Below are 15,977 nucleotides of genomic sequence, written 5' to 3'. Positions count from 1 at the left end.
AATAGTATATAATAATAACCGCATGCATATGGCTGGCGATAGTTCGTGTTTGTTCCTTCGCGATTCTCCGCGACTAATCGAAGGAAGGCGGACCAAAATGATATCCTCGCTGCTATGTGGTGGTAACTTAAACACCTCGACTCCAGATATCGGTTTCCAACGGACGAAACCCTGCCGCCAGTGGCACACTAGCGGCAATCCTTCGACGCGTCGCTATATCGGCGATCGACATTTACCGCCAAATGGACCACTAGGTGTTGGCGACGTTTACGGCATGGGGTAATGGCAGTGTCAAATTGTAGGATTAGCTACTCACACAAAGATTTCTGACGCATCTTCCTCTAATTTCTCCTGATATACATTTCCAGAAAGGGAATATCTGTGCTTCTAAACTTTTATAAATATTCTTGATAAAATACCTCAGCAATTCTTGTTTCTTATGGGATTATCCTTGTGATGCGCCTGCACCACATCTAGTTGTGAATCAATGGAATCTACGACTGAAAATAATGGACGCCTCCTTTTATCCTACATTTTCTTCTCGGATTTGGCTATTTTTGTAACAAATTTTCGGCTGGTCATACCTGTAGCACCAAAAGAAAGCATTTCTACTCCAAAGTTGGTCAGTGTATATGGTGTCAGGAATCCCCTCCCAAACTTTGTCGGTGTTGCACAAAAACATCTTATATATAGACCCATTTCAAATCATAAAATTTACCTTGAAGTGTAAGTCGTAACGACATTCCTTCCTTCCGACACGACTTTCGAGTTAACTCTGATATCGCAAATTAAAAGAAAACCATCTCCGAAATTTATCCATGTAAATCAAACTTAATTTTAGATGCTATTTTAAAGACATAATGTAAAGAAAAATTATATTAAAGCTAGTGATTTAAACTGAGAAAACTAAGCAAACTGATTTCTCGAAAAAAAAAATAGTGATTTTTCTCAACTTTGCTACTAACAAAGAATAAATTTTATTTTAGATTTAAGCCACGTATGTTACAAATCGTGTTTACTGTAATTTTAATTAATTTAGCCGCAGACTTGACTAACTGCATCAAGAACTCAGACGAATGAGATCACATAAAGCAACGGATACACATTGATTACATTTTTTTTTTCAAAATTGTAGCACAATTGATTGTTCTGCATGATAAATCATCTGGCGCTTTCTTTGCAGAAAGAGGGGTCTGTGTATATGTCTCCTGATCGGTTGAAGTTCCAAGTAAACCGGGAATTAAATGCTCTCAAAAATCAGATTGCCAAGAGCCAAGCTGTATTAGCAGCATTAGTAAGTATTTTTAAATTGCTATTTTCTTTTTGCTATTTTTTACATGTTTATGTGCGTAGAATAAATGTCTTTTCAAAGTAGTTAGACCCGTGCTTGTTAACAATTTTATAGAGTTCAGTAAATGTTCCTTCATCACGCTACGAGAACAAAATATAGCATGAAATAATATAGTTAACAGTATTTTACTGTTTAATGTTTGTGAGCTTGCTTAAATGTGAGACTCGATTCATTCGATAAACTTGCATGCGTCAGTGTGTTTATTAGTGTTATTTAATATGTATTCGAATAATTGAAATGAAACATTCCAGTAACGAATACTCAAAAGAGAAAAATGTATTGGAAAAACGTGTATTAGAGTCATTTTAACAATAGACTGCATTATACTAATCTTAGACATCAAGTACGTATTTACATACGTAAGTATATACGAATATGTGCGTTTATCACAATTAGGTAGGTGTGTTCTAGAAAGTGACACAGTAATTGAATTAACAACACTGACACAACTCTTACATTTCTATTAAGTTAGTGCGAATGAAATGTAGATATGTTTATATTTTTAATTACTAGTTCTGAGAACATCGCTTTTGTTTCATAATACAGTTTGTCATCGTATTTCTTAAGAAAAAGTATTTTATCGATTCAGAAATTGTCACTTCAACTTAGCTCCAAGAAGTGGGCATCGGTACGCATGCCTCTTTACCTACATGAATGTGTGATTTAATTTTTGTAAAAACATTGGCTTAACATCTGTGAGTAGGTATTTATGAGCTTCTTTAAGAGAAGTGTAAGTAAAAGTTTTCTTTTTATCATAATTTTATCACTAAATATTAATTTTGTCACTTGAGCATGTTCTTCAGGAAGTTTTTTTTTCAGTTTTTATATACATTGGAGCCATTACATCGAAAGTACGAATTATAAAATAAAGGTAGATTTTCATTGTTTTGCACATGGTTTTTATTTTGTCATCCTGAGGGGAACATGGTGGCTCAGTGGTAAAGCGCTTACCTCTGGTACGTAGGGTTCCTGGTTCGATCTCCAGCCAAGTAAGTTTGGTGTGCAGCATCGTGTCCATCTTTTCACTCGGCGTACTTCCGTTTCGTCCCACATTATCGTTTACCCAATTCTTCCATCATCCACTTGCCTTGCCTTAACCATCCGTCTTCCTTAGCCTGAAGAGCATAATTGTGGAAGATTTTCATTTTTTCAACCTTTTAATATGATCAAATTGGCTTAACCGACTAAACCATTAACCCTCTAAGTGAAACTAGCGAGGGTGCCAATTTTTAAGTTTCCAGCTCAATTGTCCCAAAGTTAATTAGTTTTGAGCACTTTTTCTCTTTTTTGCCTCAGTACGCACCCTCGAAAAACTGTTCGTGCTGGGCATACATCATACCACTGTAGTTTGGCAGCTCCATGCAATCGGTAAGGTAAAAAAGTTACATTTATTATTGTTACGAGAGTTGACATCAGCCAACAAAAATCGTCGCCTGAAGATGTGCAGTACTTTGAGTGAATAACTTGGAAGCCTCCGCCTGCCTCCTGCTTCTGATTGTCAGGGTCTCTGTGACAATTATAAATGGTCATGATTAACATCCACAACAGTGTCTCAAATCATCCCTCTACCTGCAGAAGGCGTTGGTGCTGTTATGGTTGCTGTGATCCATCGCGTGCAGCCCAAGCTTGCCCTCAGTTAGACATGTATTTTCATGTTGGAGAATTCATACCCACATGTCGCTCAAAAAATGGTGCATATTGAATTATTCTCATCCATTGTATAGGATTAGCCTAAATGATTCATTGAGTTTCAAAGCACTATTTAATGACAAGTATACGTCGTACAAAGACAGATGATATATGGATAGATAGATACACTCACCAAGTTTTAAAAACCCGCCTTGTGGCTCGCGTGCACGCTAGATGGCAGGCCTAGACGGCACTTGGCAAGATGGCGGCAATACAGGAGAGTAATTTTTGTGTGTTAGAATATGCAAAATGTTCGTCGGTTTCAAGCATTCAACGTGCATTCGTACGCAAATACGGTAACGCTGAACCTGATCACCACAGCATTTTGCATTGGTTTCACCAGATTCGTGTTATTGATTGTCTGTGTAAAGGACAGAGCACGGAGCGACCGTGTCTCTGAGGAAATCTTGGAGCGCGTGAGACAGCTTTGTGCGCAACCTACAAAAATCAACCGTTCGTGCAAGCCGTGAACTGGGCATTCCGCAGAAAACAGTGTGGAATGGTTTGCACTGGCGTTTGCATTTCAAATCCTACCGTTTGCAACTGTTACAACGAATGCAGGCCGAACGCTCGTAACCGACAAACACATCACATATTCTGACACACGAAAACTCTTCTCCGGCATTGCCACCATCTTGCAAAGTGCCGTCACAGGCCTGCCATCTAGCGCGCACGCGAGCCACGTGGCTGGCTTTTAAAACTTGATGAGTTATCTATTTTGTCATGCATCACCCGTCTTTATATGATGTATACCTGTCACTAAACAGTGCTTTAAAACCCGATGAATCATGTAAGCTAACCCTGTATTTTCTTGACATCTCTATTTCCACCTCTGCCAGCACCTCGATCACTTCTTTACATCACATGTTCCAGACTTCTTTTGGTACGGAATCCAATCATTGGCTGAGCGATGGCAAGAATGTATTTTAGCACAGGCGGCAGCTATTTTGATTAACCAGTATTGTAGTTTTTCTTTCCCTTGGAAAACTACGCATCTGGATAATTTCATTTGCACCAACCTAATACTAATTTGCTATTTAGACGTTCTTTCAGATTGTAAGGATTGACGAGTCTAACATTGTAAGGATTTGGGACCTAATGCATTCGTGAAAAGTTAAAAGAATAATTAATTTGCAGGTGTAGGCTTCTTGGATACAAATTTGTAATATAAAATCGCCTGAATTCATTTTGTTTAAGTGTTAATCCTTTTACATGTTAATGAGATGTTACTGAAATATACAAACTTGTATCATGGTCATAATAGTGTTTTGAGAATGAATTCATTACACTCCCCTCCATAATTACGAAATTACTCATTATACCGTCATGTACTTTCTCACATTATATAGGATAAAACAACTTCTAGCTCTACCTTGTTAAAATGTGGAAAATTTTCAAAAAAACATTTCAGAGTTCAAGAAGAGATTGTCCTAGGTTTCAGTTATTTGAATAATTCTTTTGATATGATTATAGAAGAACCTGAATAGCATATGAGAATAGTCGATGGAGACTGAATCTAATTACTGATTAAGTTTGTTTCATAGCTGTTGTAGTTCATTAATGCGAGTGATTTCACCTTCCAATTTATCATACTAAAACAAAAGTAAGAATACCCTATTGTAAGTTTTGAATGCAGACAATTTGATAAAGAGAATTTCTGACAGATATTCTGTCGTCAGTCATTCCAGAACTTCAAAATTGTATACTTCTCTTAGCAACTAATACAGAAACTCATGTAGCGTATATAATATTCTAACTTGCAACTCCTATGACCTTTTTATCCGATACCACTTTCTAACATTATCCCAAGTATTTAAGTTCATCATATCTTATGATATTAAATACGCACATGGATAATTTCTAGATAATATTTGGTCTAGGAATTAATTCGTGCGGTTGGTACGCACACATTGAAGCTGTAGTACAAACACAAAATACATAAATACCTTAAGAAAAATATTGTCCATCGCTAGCCACCACTTTCGCCCATCTGTCAGGCAATGTACGGATTCCGTGGCGAAAGAAGTCCTCATCCTTGGAAGCGATCCAGTCAGAGACCCATGTTTCGATATCTTCTGAAGAAGTAAACCGCTGTCCAATCAAATCGTTGTTCATGCAATCGAACAAGTAGTAGTCCGAAGGAGCAACGTCTGGTGAATACGGCGGGTGGGGTAAAACTTCCCATCCGACATTTTCTAAATAGGTTTTGACCGGTTTTGCGACATATGGGCGAGCGTTATCATGTTGAACAATAAGTTTATCATGTCTGTTCTCCCATTCTGGTCGTGTTCTGGCCAGAGCTTGCTTCAAACGTATTAATTGTCGTCGATAACGTTCTCCATTCATAGTTTCACCCGGTTGCAGCAGCTCATAGTACACCACACCTTTCATATCCCACCATATGCACAGCATAACCTTTGCACAGTGAATATCTCGTTTTGGTTGTGATGGACCTGGCTCACCTGGTTTCACCCAGGCCTTTTTTCGTTTAGGGTTCTCGTAATGGATCCACTTCTCATCACCCGTAATAATTCGATGCAGAAACCCCTTTCTGCTCTGTCGTTGAAGCAGCAATTCGCAAATGGTTTTTCGTCTTTCAACGTCTCTGTCTTTCAATTCATGTGGAACCCAATGTGACATCTTTTGAATCATTCCCATGGCTTTCAAGCGTTTGGAGACTGTTGTTTGATCAACGCCTAATGCTGCTGCAAGTTGTTCCTGCGTTTGACACGAATCCTGCTCGAGCAATGCTGTCAATTCTTCGTCTTGAATTTTTTTTTCTGTCCAGCTCGCTCTTGGTCTGCCAAGCCGAAATCACCACTTCTAAACCGTGCAAACCACTTCTGACACGTTCGCTCAGCTAGAGCATGGTCACCATACACTTCCACCAAAATACGATGACTTTCAGTCGCACTTTTCTGCATGTTAAAGTAATGCAGCAGGACACCCCGCAAAAACACTTTATCAGGCACAAATTGCGCCATGTTCACTTAACTACAAACTGGTGTTGTTGACGCTTTAATCCACTGCCCTATACTACGAACGATACGCGATGACAGGGGTTTGCAACACATGTGTGGATACACGGAACTGTGGGACGCTCCGTTCGTTGCGCCATCTCTTGTCCACCCGCATCAATTAATTCCTAGACCAAATACATCCTTAACACTTAACATCAACATTCTTAGAACTCAAAATTCTAACAATAGATTTTGTAACATTCATAACTCATATATTTAAAGAATATGTAACCAGTTCATAAGCATTTTCTATATAACTTGTTTAAGTACTAAATCACTATGAAGGCTTGATCGTCTAGAGGTATTGGAGATGTTTGAGAAGCTTTGCATAAAATACTTGCATTGTGTATAATAATAATAATAATAATAATAATAATAATAATAATAATAAATGAAAAAGGGTTGGTTTGTTAGATGAATTGTCTTCCATTAGTCATATCGGCCTTGAAATTGTTCCAAGTTGTTTTCGTATCGTATCTATTTGTTAACGAGTAATGTACCAAGAGAATATATTATTTAGAAAAATAATAGACAGGATCAAAGAGATACATGATTTAATTAAAATTTCGGAAATTATAATGCCCCTGTAGTCCCCCTTCCTCCGCCCATGGTTAAAACGTTATGGAAAGATAATCTTAGAAATTGACATTAATCGTGGAATATTCTGGATTTACATAACTAATATCTATTCTAGTTGTAGTATTAATAATTCTAAATGTAAACCAAAACCTGAGTGACAATGAGAACTTTTTTGCAGGCTCGAAGTAGTGACCTTCTGACTGGAGACAAAATTCAACCAGACCAAAAAGCCCAAGGAGCAGGAGATGCAGCTGGTAAGTATTTTTGAGTTGTTGAACTTCTGTAATTGAAAATCAAATGTTTGTTGCTTGGCTCCTAACTAAAACCGAATGATAAATGTTTTTATTGATATGGAGGATAAACCTTTTACACATTTTGCGTTTTTTCGTAAGCGTCAATCTTCAAGATAACTTGAGATATACTTACCTAATTTTACTCATTGATGATGTCATGATTGTAGATAGTTGTGAATGAAGACGGTTGTGATCAATTATGTTATTGAGCAATGGTGGCCAAAGAACTGTCTCATATATTAGCATTAGCAGATTAAATACTGCAAGGATCTGTACACCCACACACACTATAAGACACATGGTGTTACTATGAACACGTGTTTTTGCAATTTGTTCTACATGGATTTTGCGATTTGTTCTACATACACATGGAAACTACACTTTCAGGAAGAGGCGAAGAGGACACGGAGACGCACGAAAATATCCGACAATCTTTCCATGTTCTCTCTCCAAAGAATGGCAATAAAGGACGATGGGACTAAAAATTATCAGTATGTTGTACTGATCATTAATCTACAATACCTTCTCCCGAGGCCGCTATGCTCTACGGAGTTACCTATCTCGCCTGAGGCTGCTTTGGGCTAAGACAACCTATCTGCCCGAGGCAACATCGTGTGCCGAAGAAAATATTCTTCACTGAAAATATTTATTTAGAGTATTTAAAGACTTAGAGAAAAAACTTATAGAAACTTTGTACAATAATTATATAAACCATTTTTAGGAATAAAAAAAACTGTGTATGTTATTGGCTTTACCTACAGAATATTACAATACATTTCAGTTCCTTTTTAGTCAGGCTAACTCTAGACAACTTTAGTTACATTGAGCAAATTTTGCAGTGATAGTGACAAGCAAGATTCGAGTGTTTAGCTCAGTTTTGCATTCTAAATGCATTATTTTCACCTGCCATTCTCAAAATTATTTTTTTTTCTTTTCATAAACCTACAATATAGAAATGGGGATTTAGTTTAAGAAAAAAGAAATTGGTGTTTGTATAAGTTCGAGTCCAGCATTTGGTTAGTGGAAGGGTTAAATTGTAGTTGAACTTAATTTGACGAGATGAAGGATTTTTTTTTTTCTCCTACTATAGATGCCATCCTCAAAAATTATTACTTCGCAGACAAAAATTATTACTTCCCATGTATTTTCCTTACAAACAACGTATTCCACATGAGATATCTGATATAAACACTGTATTTCTTGCTCCTACCTAAAAATATCCAACCTTTTCAAGTAACTAATTTACGGAAAATAATAATTACGTAGCACTTTACATCTGAATGCTTTTACAGCCATGGGTTATGCCAGCGATTCCCCACAGGTGTGTCACGAAAGTTTAGAATTTAAAAGTAAATTTTATACAGTATGGAAAGCCTGTAAGTCTAGACTGAATACGACACATTCTATTTTTACTATGAACCCTTTAATAATAAGTTAAAATCAATTTTGAGGCCCTTGAGTTAGATACATCAGGCATTTAAAAGTATTGAGTGTTTTGCGCACGAGATGGCGTTTAGCGTACCAAATCTGAGTATATGAGTAGCAACGGGCCAGCTTAACACCATTTGACAACTGACAGTTGAAGCTAGTAGATGTACAAAAAAGTGTTGGAATTCTTATAATCAGACGTAAAGTATTGCGCCGTGAACACGAGTGAACTTTCCACAAAATCAACACTACAGTGTACAACTTTATTTCGATACAGGCGCAAATGCTCCGTAGGACTGTGAAGACATTTGTGTTGTTTATGGGTAAGATACCAAAAGCAGTCTATTTCGTAATGCAAGTTTCAATGGCTGTGGCAAAGACCACACTGACGTGGGATTGGAAGGGCATCATGCATCACGAGCTGGTGCGGTCGGGCAGAACGGTCGACAATTAGCGTAAATGCATCTAGCAATTGAAAAGAAATGGCCCGAACTGTGAACAGAAAGGGTGTCTTATACTAGGCTGACAACGCGAGACCGTATACATTTTTAACAATCTGCGAAAAATTGAGAGAACTTAGCTGGGAAATTTTAATGCATCCTCCGTATAGCCCGGATCTGGCACCGTCAGAGTATCATTTGTTTCGGTCTCTGTAAAACTATCTGAATGGTGTTAAGTTAGTTAAAAGAGGCATGTGAAAAACCACGTGTCACAATATTTTGACCAGAAATCACAGAAGTTCTATAGCGACAGGATTATAGCGTTGCCGAAAAAATCGCAGGAGTTCATGGAACAAAATGGGGCGCATGTAGTTTCATAATGTTATTTTCAAAGCACAAATTTATCATCAATTTCGACCTCCAAAGGCTTAATATCTTCTAGATAAGTTGGTATCAATCAATAATACAGTTCCTGTGTTCGCAAGTTATAAACCATGTGTTATCAGTCAAAGAAGGTTGGGAATCATTGAATTATGCATTCACGTAAGCATATGAACAACTATAAATGTGAATGTGTAAAATAATACTGAATTTTACAGTATTATTACATAATTTGTAGTTCGGCTCCTTTGTCAAGAATGCGATTGTATTGCTGCGTCCAAAATCCCTAAAATGTGCATATTAAGTGTTCCACTGTTTTATTGTTTATCTTTTTTGTAGGCCACGTAACAGTGAGATTTACTGTCTTTAGACTGTTCTAAATTTTCGTTATGTTTAAGAGGGAATAACAATGGTGTTTGAATCACTAAAGTTTTTCCATGTTCATAATTCTATGAATTTTACGTCCTTTCCCAGCTGGAGTTCATCAACCCGGTTTTCACAGTGAAAATGTAATACTTAGTTGTTATTTAGCATTAAGGTTCAGAACTCTATATTTACCTTACTCCCCATTAAGTTTTTATTGTTGCCTAGTATGAGGTACCTAGTATCAAATATCGGATCAGATAACGTGGAGATTTGCTCGATGAAGGGTGGCTAAGTGATGAACGTACCAAGCATATAGGGGTTTCACAATGAGAAATAATACTATTATTGTTAATCTGTAAATCAATTTTTTTAAAATTTTATTTTCTGTGTAATGTTAATAGTTTCTTGCATCTAAAAATGATATTGTTCCATTTCTTGAAAATAGTTAAATCTCTTTAAACTGATATTTTTACCACCGTTCTTTAACGTGTCTTACCAGAGATAAGACACAACTAAATTGCTTTCTTATATACGAAGCCTGTGAATCTACCTTAGTTATGAAAGTATTGAAGCTCGTGGTCAAGATCAAATTTACAACCAAAGTTTCATTCAAACATGCTCGCTTTTATTGAAAGAGTATTTAAAAAAATCGTTTAAGAAATGTAAGTCAAAGCTCCGTATTTGTGTATGTATCTGGTGAAAGTATATATTGTTATATATAGTGTTAGATGTATGATGTGAGGCAGTAGCGCAGTGTTGCCAACAATCTCGGAAGAAAATAGGATAGATGACCTTCAGATATAAGCGTTTTTAGGCAAAAATAGCTAGATTTTGAACTGCTAACCTATAACCCACATTGTAGATTTTAAACTCCGTTTTTGTATGTAGAATTATATGTGAATTACGGTAAAATTTGAAATGTTGAATTTTATTCGCTGAAAACTAACAAGCACAATGCATGACTTTAAATTACAATAAAATCCATCAACAACCCATCTGATTCGTGAAAGTCAACAGCCATATTAGCAGTTGAATTGAAATAAGTCATCACCGATGACGTCGCAGTTTGCCAAGGCGCTGGGACTTGGTGGACAAACGTTGAATTGTGAATTGGTTGTGTTTGTGTAGACTGCCATTGTCCCAATTTTCAGCAGTACTTCTTTCGGTAGGTCATAGTCCTTACAAACACTTATTTCTTTACACCCACATGAGAATTTTCAATTTTTCTAGTGGGCCGCGGTGGCTCAGTGGTACAGCGTTCACCTCTGGTGCTTGGGGTTCCGGGTTCGATTCCAGCCCCCGCCAAGTGAACTTCGTGGTGGACAAACACAGTGTACGTGGGTTTCCTCAGGGTTCTCCCGTTTCCTCCCACTTTCTTCATTCCAGCATTTCGTTCATTCCTCATAATCACCGTTTCCTTTAGTCTAACCGCATTACCGTGGGACGTAAAACTCACAGATTTCATTTAATTTTTCAATTTTTCTAGTAGAACAACGTCAGGTGTTTGTATCTATCGAATGAACTTGTAAAACGTAAGCAAGCAAGCTACGACTTGTTTGTCAGTTTTGTAAACTAACGCCACTACATCATCATGAATATTACAAAGGATTCATTGCAAGAAACGTATTACTGCTTCCATTTAGTTATTAACTCCTTTTGCCACTACGTTTGGTTCCGTGGCTGTGAATGAACGTTCTTTGTTGAGGTCATCCTCAGTGCCGTGCCATGGAAGGGGAAGCTGTGCGACGGCGCCGAAGTAAGGGGGCGCAAAATTCGGGAGGAAAAAAGGAGAGAAAAATGTTATGTTAGGAAAATACATATATAAAAGGAAAAAAGTAATTAAAAGTGCTCAAAATCAAGGAAAAGCAGGGTTTACTTTTTAAAATTTTCTTACACTTCGTGCCAACTATGGTGGCGCTTCGCTGTGGGTCTCTCGACCTCACTCGTATGTATGGGGACGCCATCGTATACACTCATCCCCCGGGCGCTGATTTTGCACAGCACGGCACTGGTGATCCTGTAGACTTGTGCACTTTCATGTGAGTTTTCTCTTCCATAGTTTGATATTATTTTTTACCATACGCAGATAACATTTTCTTGGATCAGTTTGAAGATTTTCCTTGAAGGTGTGGGTATTTAAACATCCACACCGAATTTTATTTAACATGTTGCTGTCTTCTACGTAGTAAAATCCAGGTTGACATTCAACAATCTGGCCATCAGTAATCTGGTTCCTTTAAATTTAACAATACCGCGGGCATTGGTTTGCCCATCACAAGGTTAAAAATAAATACCTTCATTATTTTTGCAGCACCGGTATAAATGGTATTGTGCAAATAATAGAATATCGCAAACAATAGAAACTAGACCTTAGATGTAGGGAGAAAGAGCCCAAACTTGCTAAGATGTTCTCTCTCTCTCTCTCTCTCTCTCTCTCTCTCTCTCTCTCTCTCTCTCTCTCTCTCTCTCTGTCTCTCTCTTTCTCTCTTTCTCTCTCTCTCTCTCTTTCTCTAGATTTGCTTCAGTTATTTTTGTTGTGTTTGTCGTGAATTCTGCATGAATCGTTAAGTTTATTTCAGTTTGAAATTTATTTTGTTGTTTTTGTTTCGTTGTATGCTTCACTTTCATATACTCTTATTTGTTAGTATGCCAAGTTTTGTGCTGCGCTTGCGTACGTTTAATGTCTTTTTCTTCTACCCGTCCTGGCTTGTTTCCAACCATATCTCGAGTTTCTTCTGGATTCTCCATGGTAGGTCCTGATTGATCCCCTTTGTATGTCTCCTGCTTCTAAACTTTAAAATCCAAAATTCTTAGGAAAGCTTCTATTTTTATTTCATTTAATGTTTTACTACTGGCTCCATCCTTGTAAAGAAATAATAATAGTTACTCTGAAATATGCCTGTAACGTGCTTTTGTATAGATAGACTAACCAGATATCACTACATTTTCAGCTTTGATTAAGTCGTTTTACGTTTTACTGATTTATTCTCTTAGGTAGTGATGACAAAATGGCGTCCCACGGGCCGCATTTAGCCCATAAACAAGAAAATAAAATGTATAATTTGTTCCTTTTGGTTACAACTCCATGCATAACATAGAGTAGTGTAAATGGCCATTACATACTAGTAATATACCTGAATCGATATTTGACTTTTAATTCTGTAATATATATATAACAGTCAACATTTAAACCATGCATTCTGAGGGAATGCGAACTAGGATCTGAATGTTTAGTGGTATGTCGAACCGAAGTAGCCGGTTTTAAAATGTTCAGATTTCATAATATTTTGGCATATTCATATTTAGCAAAATCGTGATACTTCTTCATATTTTGTATGTGTCATATGATGTCGAAACTAATACAACAATAAATAGAATAGTATCGTGTGAAAATAATATGTACCCCTCCGAATACTAAGTGTGCCCCCCAGAACATTCTTTTTTCTGAAAGAAACACTGATTGCAACAGCTGTCGTCTTCAACCTACCTGGTATCATCTAATTTCTACCTCCTTCCAAATTGAAGAACCGTACGAGGTGAGTATGTTAAGAAGAAAGACATAATAGATAAAATTTCATTTTCTTAGCACGTGTGTATCATAGTCAGGAAATAACTTACCATCATGTTACATGCTGAAAGACAGCTCTGACATTTAAAAAAAAAAAAAAAAAAATGTAGAAGACGCGAAATTTCCCGCCGTGCTAACTACAAATAAATCTATGTATATCACATCAAAGTTGATGCTTATTCTGTATAACTATCTTTTTCCTAGCATTTTTCACAATGTCACTACGTAAATTCTAATGTTTCTACCGATCCTCTCATCTTTCATGTTCGAAGGCGTGCGTGTGAAGAACGCCATCATTGGATTTACAAAAATGGGCCACGGTGGCTCAGTGGTAGAGCGTTCACCTCTAGTGCGTGGGGTCCCTAGTTCGATCCTATCTTGTACCAAGTGAACTTTGTAGTAGACAAACACCATGCACATAGGTTTTCTCGATTTTTCCTCTCTTCCTTCGGCTTTATTCATTCAGTTCTCAACATCACCGTCTCCTTTAGCCTAGCCGATATAATTGTAAGATGTAAAACTGAAATTTTTCATTTCATTTTTTTTGGATTTGCAAATTGTGAGGCAGTGACAGTACCCCTAAATTATCCCGGAACTAAGTACAATCCAATGAGAATTTAACTAAAATGAAATTAAACCTTTAATGTCTCACGGTTATACTCTTTAGTCTAAAGGAGACTGATAGTTAATGAAAGTAGGGGCGCCCGAAGAAAATTTTCTAGTGGGAGGCATCTCTATGGTTGCTGTATTACGTCTGGTATTACTGGTATTTAATATACGTGGTTTGCTTATCACGTATACATTTTCGTGAGCTAAGGGGGCCCGGGCCCCTGCCCCCTCTTCGGGTGCCCATGAATGAAAGTGAATTATGAAATAATTGATGGAATGAGAATGTAGGAGGAAACAGGAGAACCTCGAGAAATCGCCTTCTTAAGCTCACATAGCCTGGGGTCGATCCAGGAACCCTACTCTACTACTGAGTTCCCGGTCATCTTTTCTAAAAATAGTTTCATATGTATTTAAATATATATATTTGGTCTAGGAATTAATTCGTGCGGGTGGACAAGAGATAGCGCAACGAACGGAGCGTCCCACAGTTCCGTGTATCCACACATGTGTTGCAAACCCCTGTCATTGCGTATCGTTCGTAGTATAGGGCAGTGGATTAAAGCGTCAACAACACCAGTTTGTAGTTAAGTGAACATGGTGCAATTTGTGCCTGATAAAGTGTTTTTGCGGGGTGTCCTGCTGCATTACTTTAACATGCAGAAAAGTGCGACTGAAAGTCATCGTACTTCGGTGGAAGTGTATGGTGACCATGCTCTAGCTGAGCGAGCGTGTCAGAAGTGGTTTGCACGGTTTAGAAGTGGTGATTTCGGCTTGGCAGACCAAGAGCGAGCTGGACAGCCAAAAAAAATTCAAGACGAAGAATTGACAGCATTGCTCGAGCAGGATTCATGTCAAACGCAGGAACAACTTGCAGCAGCATTAGGCGTTGATCAAACAACAGTCTCCAAACGCTTGAAAGCCATGGGGATGATTCAAAAGATGTCACATTGGGTTCCACATGAATTGAAAGACAGAGACGTTGAAACACGAAAAACCATTTGCGAATTGCTGCTTCAACGGCAGAGCAGAAAGGGGTTTCTGCATCGAATTATTACGGGTGATGAGAAGTGGATCCATTACGAGAACCCTAAACGAAAAAAGGCCTGGGTGAAACCAGGTGAACCAGGTCCATCACAACCAAAACGAGATATTCACTGTGCAAAGGTTATGCTGTGCATATGGTGGGATATGAAAGGTGTGGTGTACTATGAGCTGCTGCAACCGGGTGAAACTATGAATGGAGAACGTTATCGACGACAATTAATGCGTTTGAAGCAAGCTCTGGCCAGAACACGACCAGAATGGGAGAACAGACATGATAAACTTATTGTTCAACATGATAACGCTCGCCCTCATGTCGCAAAACCGGTCAAAACCTATTTAGAAAATGTCGGATGGGAAGTTTTACCCCACCCGCCGTATTCACCAGACGTTGCTCCTTCGGACTACTACTTGTTCGATTGCATGAACAACGATTTGATTGGACAGCGGTTTACTTCTTCAGAAGATATCGAAACATGGGTCTCTGACTGGATCGCTTCCAAGGATGAGGACTTCTTTCGCCACGGAATCCGTACATTGCCTGACAGATGGGCGAAAGTGGTGGCTAGCGATGGACAATATTTTTCTTAAGGTATTTATGTATTTTGTGTTTGTACTACAGCTTCAATGTGTGCGTACCAACCGCACGAATTAATTCCTAGACCAAATAACATATTAACAACGTTCTGGTTAACTAGTGCATAACTATATATATATATATATATATATATATATATATATATATATATATATATATATATATATAGTTTGATAGCTTATATGTAGTATTATCGAAATCCTTGATATAAATTATAAAGCTGGAACAAGTGAATGCTTTTAGAAATACCTGTTCCATAATTTAGCCGTCAATTCTTTAGTTCAAGGAACTGCATTGAAACGTTCCTAGTAATTGAATAGAGTATGAGAGAGCTGGAATCACCTGACACTTGGGATGCTCGTTACTGAAGTTTAAATTACTCTCTATTGTAATGATATTCTTCCGTTGCTTGTAGAAAGGACCTAATTGTGTCAAAACAGGTTTTCCACCTGGTGAATGTTTGCCATGCAAAACGCTGCCAGAGGCGCCGCAATTAAATAACTGTGGAGAACAGATAATCCGTTTAATATTGAATAATTTAATGTTAATATAACAATAACACTTTTTTTTTAAGGTGTGCGTTTCCTACATATATATTTGCATTAACTAAAATT

The 15,977-nt window shown here is 37.6% G+C and overlaps 1 protein-coding gene across 10 annotated transcripts in view; it reads left to right on the top strand.

Moving 5' to 3' along the window:
- Nucleotides 1-15,977, top strand: part of LOC145681100 (uncharacterized) — a 1,004,875-nt gene that overhangs the window by 417,590 nt on the left and 571,308 nt on the right. For all 10 annotated transcript variants that reach the window (XM_081752504.1, XM_081752499.1, XM_081752503.1 and 7 more), the window contains 2 exons: nt 1,184-1,294; nt 6,818-6,893. In XM_081752504.1, the coding sequence (XP_081608630.1) occupies nt 1,184-1,294; nt 6,818-6,893 (187 nt within the window). The remainder of the gene's footprint in view (nt 1-1,183; nt 1,295-6,817; nt 6,894-15,977) is intronic.

This window comes from Thermobia domestica, chromosome 3 (assembly GCF_964235325.1).
Source record: "Thermobia domestica chromosome 3, izTheDome1.hap1.1, whole genome shotgun sequence".
Taxonomy (NCBI): domain Eukaryota; kingdom Metazoa; phylum Arthropoda; class Insecta; order Zygentoma; family Lepismatidae; genus Thermobia; species Thermobia domestica.
The sequence above is the reverse complement of the archived record's forward strand: the minus strand, read 5'-3'. Positions and strand labels throughout refer to the sequence as shown.